This window comes from Mobula hypostoma, chromosome 19 (assembly GCF_963921235.1).
Source record: "Mobula hypostoma chromosome 19, sMobHyp1.1, whole genome shotgun sequence".
Classification (NCBI taxonomy): Eukaryota; Metazoa; Chordata; class Chondrichthyes; order Myliobatiformes; family Myliobatidae; genus Mobula; species Mobula hypostoma.
The window spans coordinates 20599621-20621948 of record NC_086115.1 but is presented as its reverse complement, the minus strand read 5'-3'; the positions used below and the strand labels follow the sequence as shown (position 1 = coordinate 20621948).

General features: G+C 43.3%; 1 protein-coding gene across 1 annotated transcript; it reads left to right on the top strand.

The window, feature by feature from the left end:
- Nucleotides 1–697: 697 nt before the first annotated feature.
- On the top strand, nucleotides 698–21939 carry kifbp (kinesin family binding protein). The gene is made up of 7 exons (XM_063071150.1): nucleotides 698–1172; nucleotides 8568–8666; nucleotides 10251–10330; nucleotides 16251–16434; nucleotides 17587–17680; nucleotides 19916–20028; nucleotides 20950–21939. The coding sequence occupies exons 1-7, from the start codon at nucleotides 792–794 to the stop codon at nucleotides 21826–21828; spliced, it is 1830 nt and encodes a 609-aa protein (XP_062927220.1). The 5' UTR covers nucleotides 698–791; the 3' UTR covers nucleotides 21829–21939.
- The last annotated feature ends 389 nt before the right edge of the window (nucleotides 21940–22328 follow it).

The window sequence follows — 22328 nt, the reverse complement described above, 5'->3', positions numbered from 1 at the left end:
TCTCTTCTGTTCCTTTCGATTCAGCAGCTGCGTGGAGAGGGGGAGTCTGCTGCATTGGGCAACAGGTTGCTCTCCATACCTTATTGCCTGCCTTGCGTGTCACATATCCCTGGTCAGCCCCGACCTCAGTGCAAACCGGCACATCACAGAGGGCACAGTTCCCCCTCCCCCAGAATTTTGAAGGGTAGGGGTAGCTATAGCATCATTTTGGCTGTAATTTCAGCTGACTTTAAAATGTGGAAGCAGATGAGATTGATATGAGGATTCCTATCCTTCTCATGTGTGGTGGAAAGGAACTATGGTTAAGGAAAATAGAAAACCTCAGAAGCACCGATGTGAAGAGTATCGTCATCAGACGAGATTCGATAGTCAGAAAAACCGCATGAATGCAATGGAGGAAGTGTAAGTACGCATTTCTCCGAGCCTCCTCCGCTATGTGGGTTCCCTGAACTACCCACCAGGCTCCCCACTTTAACTCCTTCCCGCTGCCAGGGGCGCTAGCGCAGACTCCCGTAGTGACTCCCCACCGCCAGGGGCGCTGGCGCAGACTCCCGTAGTGACTCCCCACCGCCAGGGGCGCTGGCGCAGCCTCCCCACCGCCGGGGATGCTGGCGCAGACCGCCGTCGTGACTGCTCCTTACCGTGAGGGGCAATGCAGTGACTCCTCCCCACCGCCGGGGGCGATGACGGGGTATAACGCAATAACTCCTCTCTGCCGTCGGGGTCGCCCTGTCGGTCCCGCAGTAATTCATCTCCACCACTAGGGGCAATGGCGCGCCATTGTGGAGAAGATGGCGGTGCAAGAAGGCGGGCCGGAGCTGCGGCTGAAGTACTCGCGGGCACTAAACCTGTCGGAGGTGGAGTCCAAGCAGGACCCGGAATCCGAGCCTTACCGCTCCAAGTACGCGGCCCGCGAACTGCTGAAGGAACTGAAGGCTGCGGTGGGGCACAGGGCACAGGGCGGGGACTCGGAGGATGAGCGTGCCGAAGAGAGGCGCCTGCAGGACGGGCAGTGGCTGCAGAAGCTTGGGGTGCTGGAACTGCAGCTTGGCCTCAACCATGCTGAGACGGAGGAGCTGTCGGCTGGGGAGGAGCACCTAGCCAAATGCGTGCGTGTCCTGGAGGCCTTCAAGTTGAGCCCCGAGGCCGTGTCCGTGTTCATTCAGGCTGAGGTAAAGTGTTGGGTCTGGCGATCGCGAAATGCAGCCAAAAGGCGTGGCAGAGCCCTGTCCACTCGCCAAACTGCGGCCGTGGGCGCAGACTCCGCTTCTCACAGCAAATCTTGTCTTTCCCCCTTTACCCCTCTCACACAGCTCCTCTCGACACCAATGCATCCATTCCTTGTCACCCTTAATTCAATTGCATTGTTCTGATACCGCTCCAGCAACCCGGGTTTAATCCGCACTTGTGGTTCTACTTGTATGGGGTTTCCAGAGCATGGGTTTTCTAAGGCTGCGCCCGTTCATCCCAAACGCATGTCGCTTGGTAGGTTAATTCACTGCTGTTGATTGACAAATGAAGGTGAGGATCAGAAGTAAAGAGGAGTGGTTGGTTTATGGGGGCAAAATCAAAGATCTGCACGAGTATGTACGTCAGGGAAACAAACAGCCACCACACTCTCAGAACCAGTGCCCACCCATCTGCAGTCATCTATCTTCTAGCACTTGGCCCGTTAGCCTTCTGTGTCTAGGTGATTCGGATGCTTCTCTAGGTAGTCACTTCAGTGCTGTTAAAGCACACAAAATGCTGAAGGAAATCAGCAGACCGGGCGGCATCTATGGAAAAAGTACAATCGACGTTGTGGGCGGAGACCTTTTGGCAGGACGCACATTTAATTACAGATGCATACTTTATTTACATCATTTACTTCACTTGAATGGAAAGATGCGGCATGGAAAAGTGCAGAAACAACACGGTCGTTATAGTGGTGTCTTCAACTGCCCCAGTATTGACTGGAACTTCTTTAATACAAGAAGTTTATATGGGACAGGAGTTTTGAGTGCATCCAAGAGGGGTTCTTGAAACAGTAGATGAACAGTCCAACTAGAGGGGAGAACATGCTGTACGGAGTCTTGGGAAAGGAGCCAGGCCAGGTGACAGACCTGATAGTGGGGGAACATTTTGGGAATAAAGACCACAATTCATTATGGTTTAAGATAGTTATGAGTAAGGATAAAATTGGATCTTGCAGGAAGGTACTAAATGGGGGAGGCCAAGTCACAACAGAGTCAGAGGAACACTGATGGGGAACAGCTGCTGTCAGATGTGTGAGAGTTGTTTGAAGAACACATGAGCAGAGTGAAGGATTGGCGTGGAGTAAGCACCAGGACGGTAAGTAAGGGAACCTTGAATGACCAAAAGGCCTAAACTACTCAGAAAGCAGAAAGATGCATATGAAAGATTTAGGAAGCTAAAATCAGACTGGGTTCTTGTGGAATATAAAGATAGCAGGAAAGTGCTCAAACAAGTGATTAGGAAGGCCAAAAGGGACCATGAAATATACTTGGCTGGGAAGATCAAGGATAATTCCCAAACATTTTATACTTGTATTAAGAAAATAGATAACTAAGTAAAGAGTAATTCCACTCAACGATAAAGAAGGGAATTTATGTTTGAAGTCAGAGCAAATAGTTAAGGTACTAAATGAATACTTTGAGTCTGTATTTACTGAGGAGGAGAAATTGGAGGATAGTGAAAGCAGTGAGGTATGTTGATGAAATGGGACATTTTGAGATTGAGGAGGAGACAGTGCTGGGTTCTGATGCCGTATATCCTAGAATATTGAAAGAAGCAAGTGCTGAGTGATTGTTAGGGCTTTGACAAGGTTCTTTGTGTCCTCACTAGCAACAGGTGAGGCCCCAGAAGATAGCAGCAAATGCTGTGCCGTTGTTCAAGAAGGGAATTGGGTCTAATGCAGGTAATTATAGGCCAGTGAGCCCCACATATTTACGGAAGATATTGGAAAGGAAATCCTGAGGGAATAGGATTTCTGTACATTTGGAAAGGCATGGCCTGATTAGGAATTGAATTGACTTTATTTCTTACATCCTTAACGTATATGAGGAGTAAAAATCTTTACGTTACATCTCTGTCTAAATGTGCAATCATAGTAATTTATAATAAATAGAACAGTCAATGTAACATAGAAATACACTCAAATCAGCATGAGTTAATCAGTCTGATGGCCTGGTGGAAGAAGCTGTCCTGGGGCCTGTTGGTCCTGGCTTTTATGCTGCGGTACTGTTTCCCCGATGGTAGCAGCTGGAATAGATTGTGGTTGGGGTGACTCAGGTCCCCAATGATCCGTCAGGCCCTTTTTTCACACCTGTCTTTGTAAATGTCCTGAATTATGGGAAGTTCACAACTACAGATGCGCTGGGCTGTTCACATCCCAGGCAGTGATGCAGCCAGTCAGGATGTTCTCAATTGTGCCCCTGTGGAAATTCTTAGGATTTGCGGGCCCATACCAAACTTCCTCAACTGTCTGAGGTGAAAGAGGCATTGTCGTGCCTTTTTCATCACACAGCTGGTGTGTACAGACCACGTGAGGTCCTCGGTGATGTGGATGCTGAGGAACTTAAAGCTGTTTACCCTCTCAACCCCAGATCCATTGATGCCAATAAGGGTTAGTCCATCTCCATTCCTCCTGTAATCCACAACCAGCTCCTTTGTTTTTGCAACATTGAGGGAGAGGTTGTTTTCCTGACACCACTGTGTAGGCTACCTCGTTATTTTTTGAAATTAGGTCAATTAATGTAGTGTTGTCAGCAAATTTAATTAGCAGATTAGAGCTGTGAGTGGTGACACAGTCATGGTTATACCACCTGCCGGCAATCTGACAGGAAGTCCAGGATCCAGCTGCACAAGGCAGGGTCAGGGTCAAGGTCGAGGTCTCAGCTCCCTGTCGAGCCTGAATGGAACCATGGTGTTGAATGTTGAACTGTAGTCCAAGAACAGCATCCTCACATGAGCATCCCTCCTCTCCAGGTGTGTAAGGACGGTATGTAGAGAAGTGGCTATTGCATCATCTGTCGATTGGTTGTGTCAGTAGGCGAATTGTAGGGGGCTCAGTTTGAGCGGTAGCAAGCTGCAGATGTAATCCTAATTAGGACACATTGGGACCAGTACATTTTAGCCCCTGAAGTGACTGCTTCAGTTAGCTGGAGTTTCATGGAAATAGTTTAAAAAGATATAAAAAAGACAAACTGAATAACAAAATGTGTATTTAAATGAAATATAGAACAAATTAGAAACTATCAATAGTACTACAGTACTGTAAAACTGTGTATTAGTTCCTCATAGTTATTGACGGAGGAATCCATCTAGCATATGCAATGAACAAAATCAGTGTAGACACCTAGAGCAGATAATGGACTGCCTTCATACAATTCTATCGACAATTGCATCCTCCAAATCTTCATTTTCATTGTAACATTCAAGATGATTGTCGATTCCTTCAAGTTCTTAATATTTCCTAACTTGAAGTAGTGAAATTGTTTCATTTTCACTTCCAGCTGTTTCCGGCCTTGAATGCTTGAAACTGCAAAGACCGAAACAGTTCTGAATTGTCTTACTGCTTTTTCTCTAGCCAACTGTCAGTGACAGAATGCATCGCTTTTGGACACAAACTTACGGAACTGACGCTGTTTAAAAACTGTTTGTTCTAAGCACGATGTAGTGCCTAACTTCCTCACAGGAATGATGCTAGTTAAAATCTGTTCAGGTACAGATTCCTGCCCCAATTAAGCATCATAGTGTTCCACACAAACAAAGAGAATCCCGGCAATTTTCTCGATTTGTTTTTGTTCTTTAAGAGTTGTCCGAAAATAATTGGCTGCCCTAAATAACAGATGGCCCAGTTAACCTGAATCCACTGAATTTGCAAAATACATCATCATCTGGAGGCTTGGATAACAAAAAGGTTTGAGTGGTGTCAACATGGATCCACAAGAGGCAAGTCATGTTAAACTAATCTTTCGGCAAACTTTAATCTTGTGACATCGCATAGATAATTCCAGAAATATCTGTCTATCTATCCTGTGGAATAGGCCTTCCGGCCCTTTGATCCATACAGCCTATCAATCTCCATATTTAATCCTAGTATAATCACGGGAGGAGGGGAGGAGAAGATGGCGGTGTGACGCAGCGCGCGCGGCTGCTCCGAAATGATATCGTATTTGTGAAATAGGTACCGAGCACAATCCTGATTTGATGGAGACAACTGTGAGGAGCACGGAGGAACATCTGGAGAAACTTCTGAAATGCCCACTTCGCTGCCGCTGTTACTGTGCGATTGAGAACCTCCGGAGGGGAAGGCCCCAAATCCTTGGCTTTGCCTATTGCTGTTGCTGGGGCCGGGGTCGAAGCACTCGGCAGAGACGGTGCTCGGTGTTGGAGGGCTGGTCGGAGGTTCGAAGTTTTCGGACAGACTCAAGAGTCGGCTGTGGTCGGGTGCTTCCGGGGTGCTGCATCGGCAAGTTTGCGGCGCTGGAAGCTCATGGCAGGGAGAGTTTTTTTTCCTTCTACTGTCTGCGTGAGATGTTGGGACTTTCGAGAGACTTTGAGACTTTTTTTTTACCATGCCCATGGTCTGTTCTTTATCAAATTACGGTATTGTTTTGCACTGTAGTAACTATATGTTATAATTATGTGGTTTTTGTCAGTTTTTTAGTCTTGGTTTGTCTTGTGTTTCTGTGATATCATTCTGGAGGAACATTGTATCATTTCTTAATGCATGCATTACTAAATGACAATAAAAGAGGACTGTGTGTCCTCAATCTAATCTAATTTATAATTACCAATTAACCTACCAACCGGTACATCTTTGGATTGTGGGAGGAAACCAGAGCACGCGGAGGAAACCCACGTGGTCACAGGGAGAACATACAAACTCCTTGCAGGCAGCACCAGGAATTGAACCAGGGTCAACTGTACTGTAAATCGTTGTGCTAAACGCTACTCTACTGTGCAACGTGATAAGCAGTAGTTTACTGTGATTACAATGAATGCTATTAATGATAGTTTTAAGAGCTGTTTGATGTAGGGGAGGAGGTTGTTGGTAACAAAGTCAGTTTTGGATGGTGTTGGAATATACGTAAATATGGAACTGTCTAATGATAGTTGGAAAAGTGGGGCCAGGAAAGAAATCTGTAATTTGTTATTCGATTAGAGTAAGAGCTAGAGGAGTGGGACATGTGATTGATCTGACCTTGAATCTGCAGATTCTCATCCCAGGAACCATTCTTAATTATTTTGTGGACCCTTTTATATCTTCAACATCCTTCCTATAATGTGATCACCAGAACTGAACACTCCACTCTGGTTGAAGCTAAACCAGTAAAAAAGTTGAGCACGACTTCACTGCTTTATACTTTATCTCTATGCTAATGCCCAACATTGTTTTTGCCTTATTTATCTGTCAACGAGGGTTAGCAAAGTGAAAAAGAAGTGGGAGTAGAGGGGGCCAGGGTGTCAGAATGGATCCCTCAATGCCAGAGGCAATGGGTGAAGAGGCGATAGGTGTGAAGTCTCTAGTATAACTGGATTGATGAGAAAGGATCCAAGAGTGCAGTTTTATCCAATTGAGAGAAGTGTTGCACTGACATCCATATTGAAATTTGCTATCTGGCTGAAAAGGAAAAGGAGGAATAGTTCTGATGAGTTTTGACCCAAAATGCTCATTGTTCATTTCCCTTTGAGATGTTGTCTGACCCACTGAGTGTTGCAGTAGGAATAATTTATTTTGCGTCTTTTCAATATTCTGATAAAATTTACAGTGGTGCTAGAAAGTTTGTGAACTGTGTAGAATTTTCTCTATATCTGTATAAATATGACCTAAAATTTGATCAGATCTTCACGCAAGTCCTAAAACTAGATAAAGAGAACCCAATTAAATAAATAACTTAAAATACATAATGCTTGTTCATTTATTTATTGAAAAAAAAATCCAATATTACATGTTTTTCTTGGAAAAAGTGTGTGAATCTTTGCTGTCAGTAACTGGTATGACCCCCTTGTACAGCAGTAATTTCAAACAAACGTTTCCAGTAACGGTTGATCAGTCCTGCACATCGGCTTGGAGGAACTTTAGGCCATTCCTCCTTACCAATCTGCTTCAACTGTGGGATGCTCTTAGGCTTCCTAGCATGGACTGTTTGCTTCAGGTCCTTCCACCGCATCTCTAAAGGATTAGGGTCAGGACTTTGATTTAGCCAAAGCATGAATTTTTTTTCTTTTTAAACCATTCTGTTGTTGATGTACTCTTGTCTCCCGGATCATTGTCTTGTTGCATTATCAAACTTCTATTAGGTTTCAGGTGACAGACTGCTACCCTGACATTCTCCTGTACAAATGTCTTGAGGCAATTTTGAATTCATTGTTCCCTCAATGATTGCAAGTTGCCCAGGCCCCAAGGCAGCAAAGCAGCCCCAAACCATGATGCTCCTTCCACTATGCTTCACAGTTGGGATGAGGTTTTGGTGTTGATGTGTGGCCCTTTTTCCTCCAAATGTAACAATGTGCATTTCTGCCAAGAAGTTCAACTTTTGTTTCATCTGTCCACAGAACATTGTCCCAGAAGTGTTGTAGAACATCTAGATGGTCTTTTGCAAACTTGAGATGTGCAACAAAGTTTTTTTGGAGAGCAGTGGTTTACTCCATGGTGTCTTTCCATGAACACCATTTTACCTCCTTCAGCATTGCACGTTGTGCTCTTGATGTGATCTTTGCAGGATGCCCACTCCTCGGGGGAGTTGCAACAGTACCGAGTTTTCTCCATTTGTAGACAGTTTCTCTTACTGTGGACTGATGAACTTAATTAGAAATGCTTTTATAGCCTTTTCCAGCTTCATGTATCTCTACAATTTTTCTCCTAAGGTCCTCTGAAAAGTTGTTTTGATTGAGGAATGGTGCACATAAACAGATCTTTCTTGAGAAGAGCAGGCTCTGTCAGTAACATGACTTTGTGTGTTCTTTATATGACAGGGCAGCTGTACAACCCACCTCCAATCTCATCTCATCTCAGTGATTGGAACACCCGACTTCAAATAGCTTTTGTAGAATGCATTACCCCAGAGGTTCACATACTTTTTTGCAACAAATACATGTAATATTGGATGATTTTTCTCAATAAATAAATGAACAAGTATAATTTGTTTACTATTATTTATTTAATTGGATTCTCTTTATCTAGTTTTAGAACATATGTGAATATCTGATCCCATTTTAGGTCATTTTTATGCAGAAATGGAGAATATTCTACATGGTTCACAAACATTTTAGCACCACTGTGACTATAATGGAGAAGTTAGGACAGACGTGGGAAATGACTAAATCTTGTAAGTACTTTGTGAATAGGATATGGAGTTGTGATAGTTAGGTCGAGGGTATTATCTCTTTCAAGGTGGGGGTATTACGGATGATGATCAGTTTGAAATAAAGGAGTACTTTTGGGAAGCTTATATCACCAGCCTAGGCCCAGTAAGATGTACACTGTTTCCCATCGCATTAAAGATTTAAGTTACTGATAACTTTTCAGGAGTTAAAGCAGTTCTTGCTCTTTATTCCAGAACCAGTTGGGCATCTTATGGGCTGGACTGGAAGAAATGGAAAAAGCCAAGACCTATCTAGAAGATGCTGAAGCACTTTACAATCAGTACATCAAGGAGGTAAAGTCAACATGAACAAACTTACAGAGCTTTGTGCTTCTCTGACCCTAAATCCTTTCATCTGTCTGGCCTCGCCCAATAACTACTATTCCTCAGCAGGTGCCTTGATTTTAATTTTAATGTGACATTGTGCTCTTCCTTCACCTGTTCCTCAATCTCCATTTCTTTGGCTAGTAACCTCCCTCACCCCCACATATTGGATCTTTTTACTTCTTTAGAACCTTTGTTTCACCTGGACCATCTGGCCTATGACAACTCTTTTGTACTTGGGATTCTGTGTTAGTTGATATGATTTGGCTGTAAGACATGGAAGAAGAATTAGGCCATTTAGCCAATCGAGTCTGCTCTGTGACTTAATCATGTCTGATTTTCTTTCTAAACCTCATTCTGCTGCTGTCTGTAGCAATGAATTCCACAGATTCACTGCTCTCTGGCTAAAAATAAAAATTCTCTCCCACTTAGAAAGTAGTCTTTGCCTTTATTCCTTCTACCAAAGTCAATGACTATGCATTTCCCTGCACTGTATTCCATTTGCCCATTTTCCCAGCCTGTCCAAGTCTGTCTGCAGATTTCCTGCTTCCTCAATGCTACCTGCCCCTCCCCTATCTTTACATCATCTGCAAGTTTGGCGGATGCAGTCTATGCCAACTCTCAACAATTCCATTAATCCCATTTCCTTGTGACCTATTCGCTCACATGTTCCTCCACTCTACCCTGATGTTTCCCAATATAACTTCTTCCTCCTCCTGCCCTTGACCTTTTCCGCCAACCTGGCTTCAGCTATCACCTTCCAGCTAGCCTCCTTCCCCTGCCCCTACCTTATTGTCCTGACATCTTCCTCTTCCTTCTCAGTCCTGAAAAAGGGTCTCGGCCCAAATTGTGCCAGCAATTTTGTGTGTGGTCCTCAACACCATTGGTTTGTTGTTTCTTTGGCTCTTTACTATTTATTCTTCTGTGTTTTTGTATTGTATGTCAATGAAGAGATAATCAACAATTATCTTTGCCACTTAGAATAGCTAACAACAGGCACAAGTACATTAATTTTTGTAAGGATAGCCACTTATGTGTGAATTCTGGACTGAAGATTAACCATTAATAGGTAAGGGTGTGTATGTGTAATTAGACAGTGGATTAAGTTGTCATTGGTGTGAATATTGGACATTCTGTTAACCATGACTGTTGTGTATCTGATAGATATTGAGGAGAATAACCATTTGCTGTGTATTGGATTGATGGGGTTTAAACAATGGTGGTAACATGGATAAACCAGTTTCTGGTTTGTTTTTCTCTGAAGGGGATGCAATATTAAATTTCAATTGTGTATTGGCCAATGGTGTGATTACATTGGAACACTGGAGAAGAGAAACAGGCTGGGAAATTTGTGTTCCTGTGGAGAGCCAACATTGCTTAGGCCATCATCTGAAAACATGGATATTGGTTTATGGGCATTGCCTGTTGCCGTGACACCATGCTTATGCTTTTGGCAGAGGAACGGAATCTGGATAAAAGAAGGGATACTGGACAATAGTTGATGAATAACGTAATTAAATAGAATTCAGAGCTCGTGTGTTAATTTTTCTTTAGATTGGTACTCCACCGTGGGACACACATGAGCATTTCCTGGGAGAAGAGGACAGGCTGAGTGAGCAGGAGAGACAGAAAAGGTATGGTTTTTCTGAACTTACATAACCTTCAAAATTTTGCATCCTTCTCTGCAACTACCACCAAATACTTTACCTCTCTCCTACTCTCCATTTTCTGCAGGGATTGCTCTCTCCGTGATTCCCTTGTATATTTGTCCCTCCCCACTGATCTCCCCCCAGTCCTTCCAGGTGAGGCGACACTTCACTTGCCAGTCTGTTGGGGTCACCTACTGTATCCCATGCCCAAATACGCCTCCCCTATGTTGGTGAGACACAACTTAGATTGGGGGATTGCTTTGTCAAGCATTTTCACTCCATCCGCAGCAAGCAGGATTTTCCTGATGGCCAATCATTTTAATTCTACTGCTTATTCCCACTTTGGTATCTTAGTCTACTGCCACGATGAGGCCACGCTCAGGTTGAAAGAGGAACACCTCATATTCCATCTAGGTAGCCTCCAACCTGATGGTATGAACATTGATTTCTTTATCTTCACGCCTTCTTTTTCCATTCCCCATTTTGGCTCTTCTCTTACCCCTTCTTTTCTCCTCACCTGCCTATCATCTCCCTCTGGTGCCTCTCCTCTTTCCCTTTCTCCCACAGTCCACTCTCCTTTCCTGTCAGATTCCTCCTTCTTCAACCCCTTACCTTTTCCACCAATCATCTCCAAGCTTCTCACTTCATCCCCCTTACCCAGTTTTACCTATCGCCTTCTAGCTTGTACACCTTCCCCCACCACCACCTTATTCTGGTTTCTTTCCTTTTCCTTTCCAGTCCTGATGAAGGGTCTCAGCTCTTCTTTACTCTGCTCCATAGGTATTGCCTGACTTGCTGGGTTCCTCCAGCATTTTGTGTGTGTTACTCTGGATTTCCACATCTGCACAATCTCTCGTGTTTATGATAGCATTCAGAATCAGGTTTATTACCCCTATCTTTTATGACATGAAATCTGTTGTTAATGCGGCAGCAGTGCGGTGTAAAGACATTAAATTACCATAATTTATAATTCTACTAATACTATGAAATTGCCATAAATTTACAAAATAAATACTGCAAAGGTAAAGAGATAATGAGGTAGTGATTATGGATTAATGTGTTCTTCTTTCTGAAGCCCACTTTCAATTCCTTGCTCTTGCTCTGAGGTTGAGTATGAAGTTGTTGCAACACCACTTCACTAGCCAATCTATCTCACTCCTGTACACCTCTTTGTTGCCATCTAAGATTCTACCAACAACAGTGGTGATATCTGTGAATTTATACATGCTGTTTCAGCTGTGCTTTGTCATATAGTCATGAAGGTAGAGCAGTGGGTGAAGCATGCATCCGACTGAGCGTGTATTGATCCATAGTGGAGAGGAGATGTTACCATCAAACCATTGATTGTGATCTCCTATGAAGGAAGACAGAAGGGGGTACTGAGACCCAGGTTTAGAAGTTTGGTGATTAATACTGAAGTGGTAGTGGTGTTGAATGCTGAGCTGCAATTGATCAGCAGCATCCTGATGAATGTTTTACTGTCATCTGGGTGCTCCAAAGTGGAGTGGAGAACTAGTGACTTCTGTCCATTGTTACCTGTTGGGGGGGGGGGGGGTAGACAAATTGCAACAGCTCCAGGTACTTGCTGAGACGGGAATTAATTCTAGCCATCACCAGCCAAAGCATTTCATTACAATAGATGTGAGGGCTTTCTGGTAATAGTCATTGAGGTAGCTTACCCTGTTATAATTAGGCACCAGTATGATCGATGCCCTTATGTAGCAGATCTCCTTCTTAATAGTTGCAGGCTGTTAGGCAGTTTGAAAAGTTCTTTTGGTTGAAATTTCGCCGCAGCGATTATACAGAAACACTGCCTGCTGTAGACTGAACTTATGAGTTTAACTTGTAATTTTAAGCTAGCAGTTGAATTTTTTGAAAAGTTAACGTCTATGTACAGTGATGCTAGAAAGTTTGTGAACCCTGTAGACTTTTCTCTATTTCTGCATAAATGTGACCTAAGTATGATCAGATATTCACATAAGTCCTAAAACTAGATAAAGAGAACCCAATCAAATAAACAATAGAAAAAACATTATGCTTGTTCATTTATTTATTGAGAACAATTATCCAATATTAGATGTATTTGTTGGAAAAAAGTATGTGAACCTCTGGGGTAATGCCTTCTACAAAAGCTATTTGGAGTCAGGTGTTCCAGTCAATGAGATGAGATTGGAGGTGTGGGTTGTACAGGCGCCCTGTCATATAAAAAAGGCAAACAAAGTCACGTCACTGACAGAACCTGCTCTTCTCAAGAAAGATCTGTTTATGTGCACTGTGCCTCAATCAAAACAACTTTCAGAGGACCTCAGAAGAATTGTAGGGATACATGAAGCTGGAAAAGGTTACAAAAGCAGTTCTAAAGACCCAAGTGTTCATCAGTCCACAGTAAGAAAAATTGTCTACAAATAGTCGTAGTCATAGTCATACTTTTTTGATCCTGGGGGAAATTGGTTTTTGTTACAGTTGCACCATAAATAATAAATAGTAATAGAACCATAAATAGTTAAATAGTAATACGTAAATTATGCCAGTAAATTATGAAATAAGTCCAGGACCAGCCTTTTGGCTCAGGGTGTCTGACCCTCCAAGGGAGGAGTTGTAAAGTTTGATGGCCACAGGCAGGAATGACTTCCTATGACGCTCTGTGCTGCATCTCGGTGGAATGAGTCTCTGACTGAATGTACTCCTGTGCCCACCCAGTACGTTATGTAGTGGATGGGAGACATTGACCAAGATGACCAAAATGTAGTAAACTCAGCATTGCTGCTACTTTTCCTAGCAGTGGGCATCCTGCAAAGATCACACCAAGAGCACAATGTGCAATGCTGAAGAAGGTGAAAAAGAACCCAAGGGTAACAGCAAAGGACCTGCAGAAATCTCTAGAGCTTGCTAAGGTCTCTGTTCATGTGTCCACTATAAGAAAAGCACTGAACAGGAATGGTGTTCATGGAAGGGCACCACAGAGGAAACCACTGCTCTCCAAAAAAAAAAGACATTGCTGCACATCTTAAGTTTGCAAATGCTATCTGGATGTTCTACAATGCCTCTGGGACAATGTTCTGTGAACAGATGAGACAGAGGTTGAACTTCTTGGCAGAAATGCACATTGCTATGTTTGGAGGAAATAGGGCACTGCACACAAACACCAGAATCTCATCCCAACTGTGGAGCATGGTGGTAGGGATATCGTGGTTTGGGGCTGCTTTGCTGCCACAGGGCCTGGATAGCTTGCAATCGTTGTGGGAACAATGAATTCAAAATTTTATCAAGGCATTTTACAGGAGAATGTCTGGGTAGAGGCATGTCTCCTGAAGCTTTAATAGAAATTAGATAATGCAACAAGACAATGATCTGAAAGACAAGAATAAATCAACAACAGAATGATTTAAAAAGAAGATAATTTGTGTTTTGGAATGGCCAGGTCAAATTCCTGACCTTAGTCCTATAGAAGTGTTATGGAAGGACCTGAAGCAAGCAGTTCATGTAAGGAAGCCATGAGCATCCCAGCGTTGAAGCAGTTTTGTAACGAGGAATGGCCTAAAATTCCTCCAAGCCGATATGTGCAGGACTGATCAACAGTTACTGAAAATGTTTGGTTGAAGTTATTGCTGTACAAGGGAGGTCACACCAGTTACTGAAAGCAAAGGTTCACATACTTTTTCCAACAAATACATGTAATGTTGGATCATTTTTCTCAATAAATAAATGAACAAATATAATGTTTTTTGTGTGTTATTTATTTAATTGTGTACTCTTTATCTAGTTTTAGGACTTATCTGAAGATCTGATCACATTTTAGGTCATATTTATACGGAAATAGACAAAATTCTACAGGGTTCATGAACTTTCTAGTACCACTGTATATGAAGGACGTCGCCCTGAAATCTTGACTATTCATTTGCCCCCATAGATGCTATCTAACGTGCTGAGTTTCTCCAGCATTTTGTTTGTTGCTCCAGTTTCTAGCATCTAAAGTCTCTTGTACCTCCTACTATATGGTGGTTATATAATGAAATAGTCATAGGGTATTTGATTTTTTGGATTTTAGGCAAAAATTTGTTTCCAGCCACAAATGGTATGTTTGTTTGGTACCATTGTAAAATTATTTGCGGCACAGGACGTTCTGAGAGGGAAGTGGAGCATCCAGAAGTTGTGGTCCATTTGAGAACCTTACATAGGTAAAAATGGCATTGAATTTTAGAATTTCACTTGAAGGCTGTCTGTTCACATGCTTTCTGGGGATAGATGTTGTCGAGCACCTTTGCTCTACATTCCATAACAAACAACAATTAACTCAGTGGATCAATCATAAGCAAATTTATTTTACTTGCAGCAAAGGGAGACCTTCACTGCACAAGCGCCAGTGATGCCTCTGAAAAACAGACAGCATAGTCACTCCTTTATACATTAGCACAGCTACCCACACTTCACTTCAAGAGAAGGATGTATTCTGTCCTGCTTAATCAGTGTACTTGGCGTTCCTCCAGGAATGCATCTTTGAGTCTGCAGTTTTCAAGGACCCAGGTTCCATCAGCATAATGTTGCATGAACACTATTAGCAAAGCACTCTGGTACAATATAGGTTCCATTTTATCACAGACAAAAATGCCATTTTGTTAGTACAAGTACATTTCCACATTGAATTTTAGAATTTCACTTGAGTGTTTCGGTTCACATGCCATCTGGGGATCGATGTCCAGTCCTAATCCAATGACAGGTGCTCCATTTGTTGTCTTTATTTTAATGTTGATGTAGGACAGTTGAGTTATGGAGGGGACAGATATGTCAGCCCTATTGCTGGGTGCCAGGAGTCTCATATAGTACGACAGATGACAGGTTGCCTCCTAGAACATCATAGGGCAGCTCTTTATTAGAATGTGAAAGTTTTGTGGTCATCGTCCCTGGACTTAAGAAATTAAAACAGGAATTGCTGGAAACTCTCAGTGGGTCAGGCATTGTGTGGGAAGAGAAGCAACTAATGATTCCGATTGGGGCCCTTTGTCAGAGCTGGGAAAGTGAGGAAGAACAAGATCTGAAAAATTAATTGTTCCTCTTTCTGCAGGTTTTGCCTGATCTGCTGAGTGTCCAGCATTTTCAGTTTTCCAGCATTTATACTTTTTTTCAGGCCTCTGAGTTAAGAGCCTGATAGTATAAGAACTATGCTGCCCCGTGCCCTCTTTCTGAAAGTTTCTTCCTCTGAAACAACCTATTTCCTACAAAACTACCATTTATGTTATATCAAGTGTTCCACGCATAGCCAACCGTCTTGGTTCCATGCGTAGCTGACTATTCCTTGGTACCTTTCCTTCATTCCCCACGTAATTGCCTATACAGAGTGGTAGGAATGACCAGTTGAACAAGAGACTGGTATTATTGCTGAATCCTATGTCATCAACACCTGAGAGTCACTAGTTCCAGCACACCGCTCACATGAATGCTGTGGCTTGAAGGATAGGGTAAAGGGGCTGGGAATCCTGTAACTAATAGTTCACTTCAAATGCACCATTGCTGCTGCCCCCTGCACAACTGCTGCAGCAATTTGCCAAGCACCCTTGTATCTGCAGCCTCCACCATCTAACAGGGTGAAGGCAGCAGAAATATCGGAGTGTTTCCATTTGAGTTCTCACCAATTGACGTCATCCTGACTCAGTATTATTGATCCTCTGGTGTGTTCGAGTCTGGTTACGGCAATGTACTTTCATGAGTTGATGTGGGACTAACACTACATCAAAGAGTACGATTCAAAGGACAGCCGTGCTGTGCATAAATGCTGACCTTGCCAGAAGTACTCTTCTGTAAATTACTGTAATTATAATGCTGTCTGTGTGTAACTGAGCATTCATACTCCAAATGTCAATGTCCAGCCACTACTTTGATTGTTGCCAAATATGTTTGAATTGTGCAGGTTTGAGAAGGTTTATACTCACACCCTGTACTATCTGGCACAAGTCTATAAACACTTGGATATGAATGAAAAGGCTGCCAGGTACTGTCACACTACCCTTCAACGCCAACTGCAATTCAACCATTACAACCCTGTGGAGTGGGCTATCAATGCTGCCACCTTGTCACAATACTACATCACCAAGGTAAGCTGTCCTGTGCTCTGTATCCGAGCAACAGGCCTTATTAGTTGTGATCTTTGAATAGGAGGGTTTCTAAGCTCATGTTTGTAGATGGAAATGGTGGCAACATCCTGTGGTTTCCCATTCCCTGTGTTAAATTGTCCTGTAAGCTGATGGAGGATTCTGGCAACAAGCATGTTACTTCGGAGGAGTCAGATCAGTGGGTACTGGGGGTAGTGAGGCAAAGCTGTAGCACTGACATGGGTATCGCATGGGGGTGTGGGGAAAGGAGAATGGGGAAGGCGAGCATGGGATACGATTGGGAGGGGTGAGGGAGGAGGCGGAGGGCATGGGGGTAATTGAAGGGGTATACTGACAAAAGTAGGAGCAGGTGTGGAGGAATGAACTTGGAGATACAATGAGATGAAATCGATAAGGGTCTTAAGGTGTCAAGCTGGCAGGCAGGTTGGAACAGAGGTATAGTAAATAGATGGAAGAGATGAGGGTGGGATGATACAAGAGATGTCAGAGGCAGTGCTAGAGGATTGAATGAACAAAATGGGATGCAGGAGCCACACTAAAGTGGCAGAGAAGGAAATGAGTATGTGGGGTGTATATAAGGTTTTGAATATAGTTTCTTGGCAGAATCCTTTGAATGCAATTATAGTTTTAGTTAAGTTTTATTCTTAATATGAAATCATGCAGGCAGGATGGCTCCTTGTATAATCCTTGGTCTGTATTAAATTACCTGATCTTAGCCCTTGTAGTGAAAGGATACAATAGGATGGTGGAAATAAAATGGATGTTATCCTTGATTCTGAGTTACTCATTTGTGTCTCCATCAGGAAGTGGTAACAGGAATTGGCTAGGAATTGATGATCCTGCCAGCTGAGGCTCCAACTGAAAGAGGGGTGCTCTGGTAGTGATGCAAGTGGGTATGCAGGTATTAATTATGTTTGTCCACTAGGGGGAAGCAGAGCAATACAACATCATGATACAGCACCACACAGAGGACTATGTTGCAGCAGGCTTTAGGACCGGGCATTCTCCATGTGCCAGGCTATGGTTTTTAAATGGAGAAGGCAGTTACTGTAATTAAGGGCCACAGTGGAAATAGCAATCAATAATATGGAACTTGAGTTTCACCCAACATATTGTTTGTTTTTTCTTGAGCAGCAGTGTTACATGGAAGGTCGCCTGTGCCTTGCTGCTTCCAATGTGATCTTTAACCAAGCGGGAGCAGTGTCCTCGGAATCTCCAGCAGAGGAAAGTAAGTGTGACTATCTTGCAATGGTCTCAATAGTGTTTGCGGGTATATGGAGCAGAACATTACAGGCCAGGCCCTTCGCACAACGTTGTACTGAACTAAATAACTAAACTAATTCGTTCTGACCACACAACGTTCTTATCCCTTCATTCTCTGCATATTCATGTGCCTCTTAAACACAGCTCTTGAATTTGCCTCCATAGCCATCCCTGGCAGTATACTCCGGGTACTCACCATGCTGCTTTAAAAAAATATATAGAGCCTGTATATCTTTGTCTTGACTTTCCTTCCCACCCTATCAACCTGTGCAGCCACTTTCAAGTAGCCATGAACTTGGATCCCTAAGATCCTTCTGAACAGTATCATTGCCATTAGCTATGTACATTCCTGTTACATTAGATTTTTCACGAATGCGTTACCTGAATATTTGAGTAGATTAAACGCCATTTGCCATTTCCTCACCCATACCTGCAACTGATCATTGTCCTGCTGTATCCTTCGGAAATCTACACTATTCTCAAAATCACTAATCTTTGTATCATATGTGGACTTGTTAACACACCCATCCACGTACTCCAAGTAATTCATATGAATCGCAGACAGCAGACTTCTTGGAGAGCATCACTAGTTATGTACCTCTACCCAAAATAAATCCCATTGATCACTACCCTGTCTGTTATACACAAGCCAGTTCTGATCAGCCAAGTCACCATATCTCCAATGCACCTTAAAGTTCTGGATGAGCCTACAGTGAGGATACACTGGCTTTTTCCTGTATCTAAATCAGCGGCCCCCAACCACCAGGCCACAAAGCATGTGCTACCGGGCCGCGAGGAAACAACATGATTTGGCGATAGGAATCAGCTGCACCTTTGCTCATTCCCTGTCATGCCCAGTGTTGAGCTATTACGCACGCAAGGTCATTACTCACGTGTCATGCATGTCAGTGCCGGAAGAAGATCAACTCCTCGAGCTTGCAAATGACGACGGGCTGAAAAGTATGTTTGACATAACGTCTCTGCTGGCATTCCAGATCAAAGTCAAGGCTAAATATCCTGTGATAGCCACAAAAGCACTGAAAATGTTGCTTCCATTTCCAACATCATATCGCTGCAAAGCGGAGTTTTCTGCAATGAATGCAACGAAAACTAAATTGTGGAATAGACTGGACATAAGGAACCCCGTTCGAGTATCGCTGTCTCCCATCACCCCTCGATGGGACCGTCTTTGTTGCAGGAAAGTAAGCCCAGGGCTCCCACTAATTCAGCGATATTGGTGTGTTGCAATGATTTTATATGTTCATACGGAGAAAATATGTGCTGTGTATTTAATATCCAAGTGTTACTTAAAATGTTATGATGCTATTGACTTATAAGTGACTAATATAACCATATAACAATTACAGCATGGTAACAGGCCATCTCTGCCCTTCTAGTCCGTGCCGAATGATACTCTCACCTAGTCCCACCGACCTGCACTCAGCCCATAACCCTTCATTCCTTTCCTGTCCATATACCTATCCATTTTTTCTTTAAATGATAATATCGAACCTGCCTCTACCACTTCGACTGGAAGCTCGTTCCACACTTACTTCAAGCTCCCCTGTCCTCCCCTGATAATTGACTTATAACTATATTCATGGGAAGAAAATATGCACTGTGTGTTTAATATTAAATTCGTTAGATAAACCCTTTTAGAAACGAAATTGAGTGTATTAGCCACTAATCACATACACGCATACGCAAGTCATGCATGCGCACTGGTGCCCGCGCAAGGCTTCATGGTCATTGTAGTCTTTCTCGGGGTAAACACAACGTAATCGACTGCTACTCTTGTCCGTTGGCAACACTACTCACCCCACCCCCCCCCACAGTTGGCCGGTCCGCAAGAATATTGTCAATAAGAAACCGGTCCGCGTTGCGAAAAAGGTTGAGGACCCCTGATCTAAATAACCTTGAACTAGGGAGCTTAAGGGGAAGGCCATTTTAAGATATAGGAGTGAAGAAATTTGTCTAATGGGAGGATAGTAGGTCTTTGTAGTTCTCTCCTGACAGAAGAGTATTGGGTAGGAGGTGAATTGATAGGCCAGGACAGTTGATAACTGAGAGGATCAATTTTGACCTGGCAGTGGTGGGGAACACTTGAGTAATGATATGGTTTATTTGTGTTTGTTGTTTTTTTTTGGGGGGGTGGGCAGTTAATGGGAAGCACCCACCCAGTCATTTTTCTCCAACACAGGCGAAGAAGAGAGGGACCGTCGGGACCAGCTCCAACAGAAGAAGGCAGAAATAGCACGATGTTGGATAAAATATTGTCTCAACCTACTGCAAGATTCACGCAAACTGCTTGAGGTATCTGAAGTGGGCCTGGGTTTTTTGATACTTGAACCTTTAGAGTGGTCCCTTAGGTGTGTACTTGAATCATCTGTTAGATGAACGGTGGGATAAAGGAAAAATTAATTTCATTGTCAGTAAAATAAAGGAATACCCAAACAGGGTATTTACTGGCTCTTGAAGGGGTTCCAGCTGATCCCACCTTCCACTGCCCCAGGTTCCTTGTCATTTCTGTTATTGGCTCATCTCTCCTTGCTTTTCCAAGGAGTATTTTATAAAATGGTCCCTGAGTCATCATTATTGAATTTCAGCTTTGTGGCATCAGAAATCCCTCCACAACTTTCTGTGAGGGATGAAGTCCTATCCAAGAGCAGAGTTAGGGTTAGTGAAACTGAAATCCCACCAACCCCTATGAAAATTGCTCTGCTCTGCCATTCTCAAGTTAAAACACATGCGGGAATTCATTGTTGTAACCAGTTCTCCATTTTCCTGGTGTTGCTTCTTGCTGGCAAATGGCAACAAAATTTCTAGTCCCAATTGCCCACACTTGTAGCTATCCTTATTCTGGAAGCCCCTCAAATAGGACCAGCTAATTCAATATGATCTTTATTTAACATTTTCAACTTGACTGATTGGTGCCCCTACCAAATTCACTTCTCTGTTAGAGTTCAGTGCTTGACATGCAAGTCTATACCCTCTGTGCCTGCTACTGTCAGGCAAGAGCAGGAAATTCCTGCATCGTTTTGAAATATTGTGGCATAAACATGTTTTCTCTGTAGCTTATGCTACAGCCATCTGATGTGTTCACACGACAGGGCATTTCCCTGGTAGAGTTTGGTGGAGCACATCTCATTACATACATCTGACAGTATGAATGTTGTGGACAAATGCAGTAACTGTTGGGAAAACTCTGTTTGCTGTAGCTATATTTTCTTACAGAATGACATTGGTGAATTGGATTGGGATCGGCAGGAAGAGCTGAAGACCAAATTAAAAAAAGAAGAGGAGGAGAAAGAGCAGGGGAGGAAAAGTGCTGTGCTGTTTGGGTCCAGTGATACATTTGACCTGATCCAGTCTGTTGAGGAGAAGGTGAGCTGTATTTACCCTGTGGACTTCATGAAAGCCCGTGAGGTGTTTCTGGTTGGCCAGAGCTATGTGCGCGAAGCCAAGGAGTTCTTCCAGCTGGACGATCATGTAACAGACCATATTGAAGTGGTTCAGGATCACAGTGCATTATTCAAAGCCCTGGCGTTCTTTGAAGAGGATTTGGAAAGGCGTTGCAAGATGCATAAACGGCGTATAGATATGCTGAACACCGTCTACACAGAGTTAAACCCTCAGTATTATCTCTTGGTCTGCAGGCAACTTCAGTTTGAGATAGGGGATACGTACTATGAAATGATGGAGCTAAAGGTCTCCATTGCCAACCGATTAGATGAGCTGGATAGTCACAATATAAAGAAAATCAATCATTTGGCTCAGTCAGCCATTTCCTACTACAGCCTCTTTCTGGACTCCCTGAAGAACTTGGAGAAGAAGTTTCCAGAGCAACTGGAATCTGATGTTTTACGGCCAGCATTGGTGGCAAAGTTTCGTATTGGATGGTTATACAGTAAAATGATCACGTCTGATCTAAAGTTGCAGCTGGAGAACATGCAGCGGTCAGTGGACTGTTACCGCTTTGTGGTTGATTATTGTAATTGTCACGCTGATGCTGCCAAAGCCATGGAACCTGAGCTGGAGCTTTGCGTTGAGATGGCCACCCTATTGCCAGCAAGAATGGAGAAACTAAGGTCTAAATTAGCACCATTCACCTAAAAGTGTTGGCTGTGTCCTGGTCTGGTGACATGCTTCATTGCACCGTTGGCGGGATGTACTTCCTTGTGCAATAAACGTGCCCTGTGGAGTCAGTTACGTTGCTTTTGTCTTTTGTCACTACAGCCGTAAATGGGAAGAAAAAGATTTGCAGCATTTGTAGCAGCATTTACAGTCACTGGAAATTCTAAAGAATTTTCAAGACAAGTAAACACTTATGAAATCAGATCAATATTTGGCAATTTTTCCAAAGTTCCCACAGTGAGCTCGTCAGCTTTTGTTGGCAGCTCATCTAAGAGAAGGAAAACTGTGATCTCAAATTTACACTGCCTTGCAGCTATATCCACTCACAGGGAAGGCTTCGGAAGTCAGCCCCAAGGGGAAAAACCTGGAGGAGTCCCTAATGCAGTCCTATGTTGAGTTCGGTGTTGACTGCCAACCCCTGTGATGCTGCTGGTGCCAAACTTTCGGTCTCTGGCATTGCTTTGGGTTCTTCAGATGTG

What these genes read in the sequence shown, in the direction of transcription:
- kifbp (XM_063071150.1), top strand. Translation starts at nt 792, where the DNA reads ATGGCGGTGCAAGAAGGCGGGCCGGAGCTGCGGCTGAAGTACTCGCGG. An exon ending in GAGCAGGAGAGACAGAAAAG is followed by an intron (nt 10,331 to 16,250) that starts GTATGGTTTTTC and finishes TGAATTGTGCAG; the next exon opens with GTTTGAGAAGGTTTATACTC. An exon ending in GGAATCTCCAGCAGAGGAAA is followed by an intron (nt 17,681 to 19,915) that starts GTAAGTGTGACT and finishes TCTCCAACACAG; the next exon opens with GCGAAGAAGAGAGGGACCGT.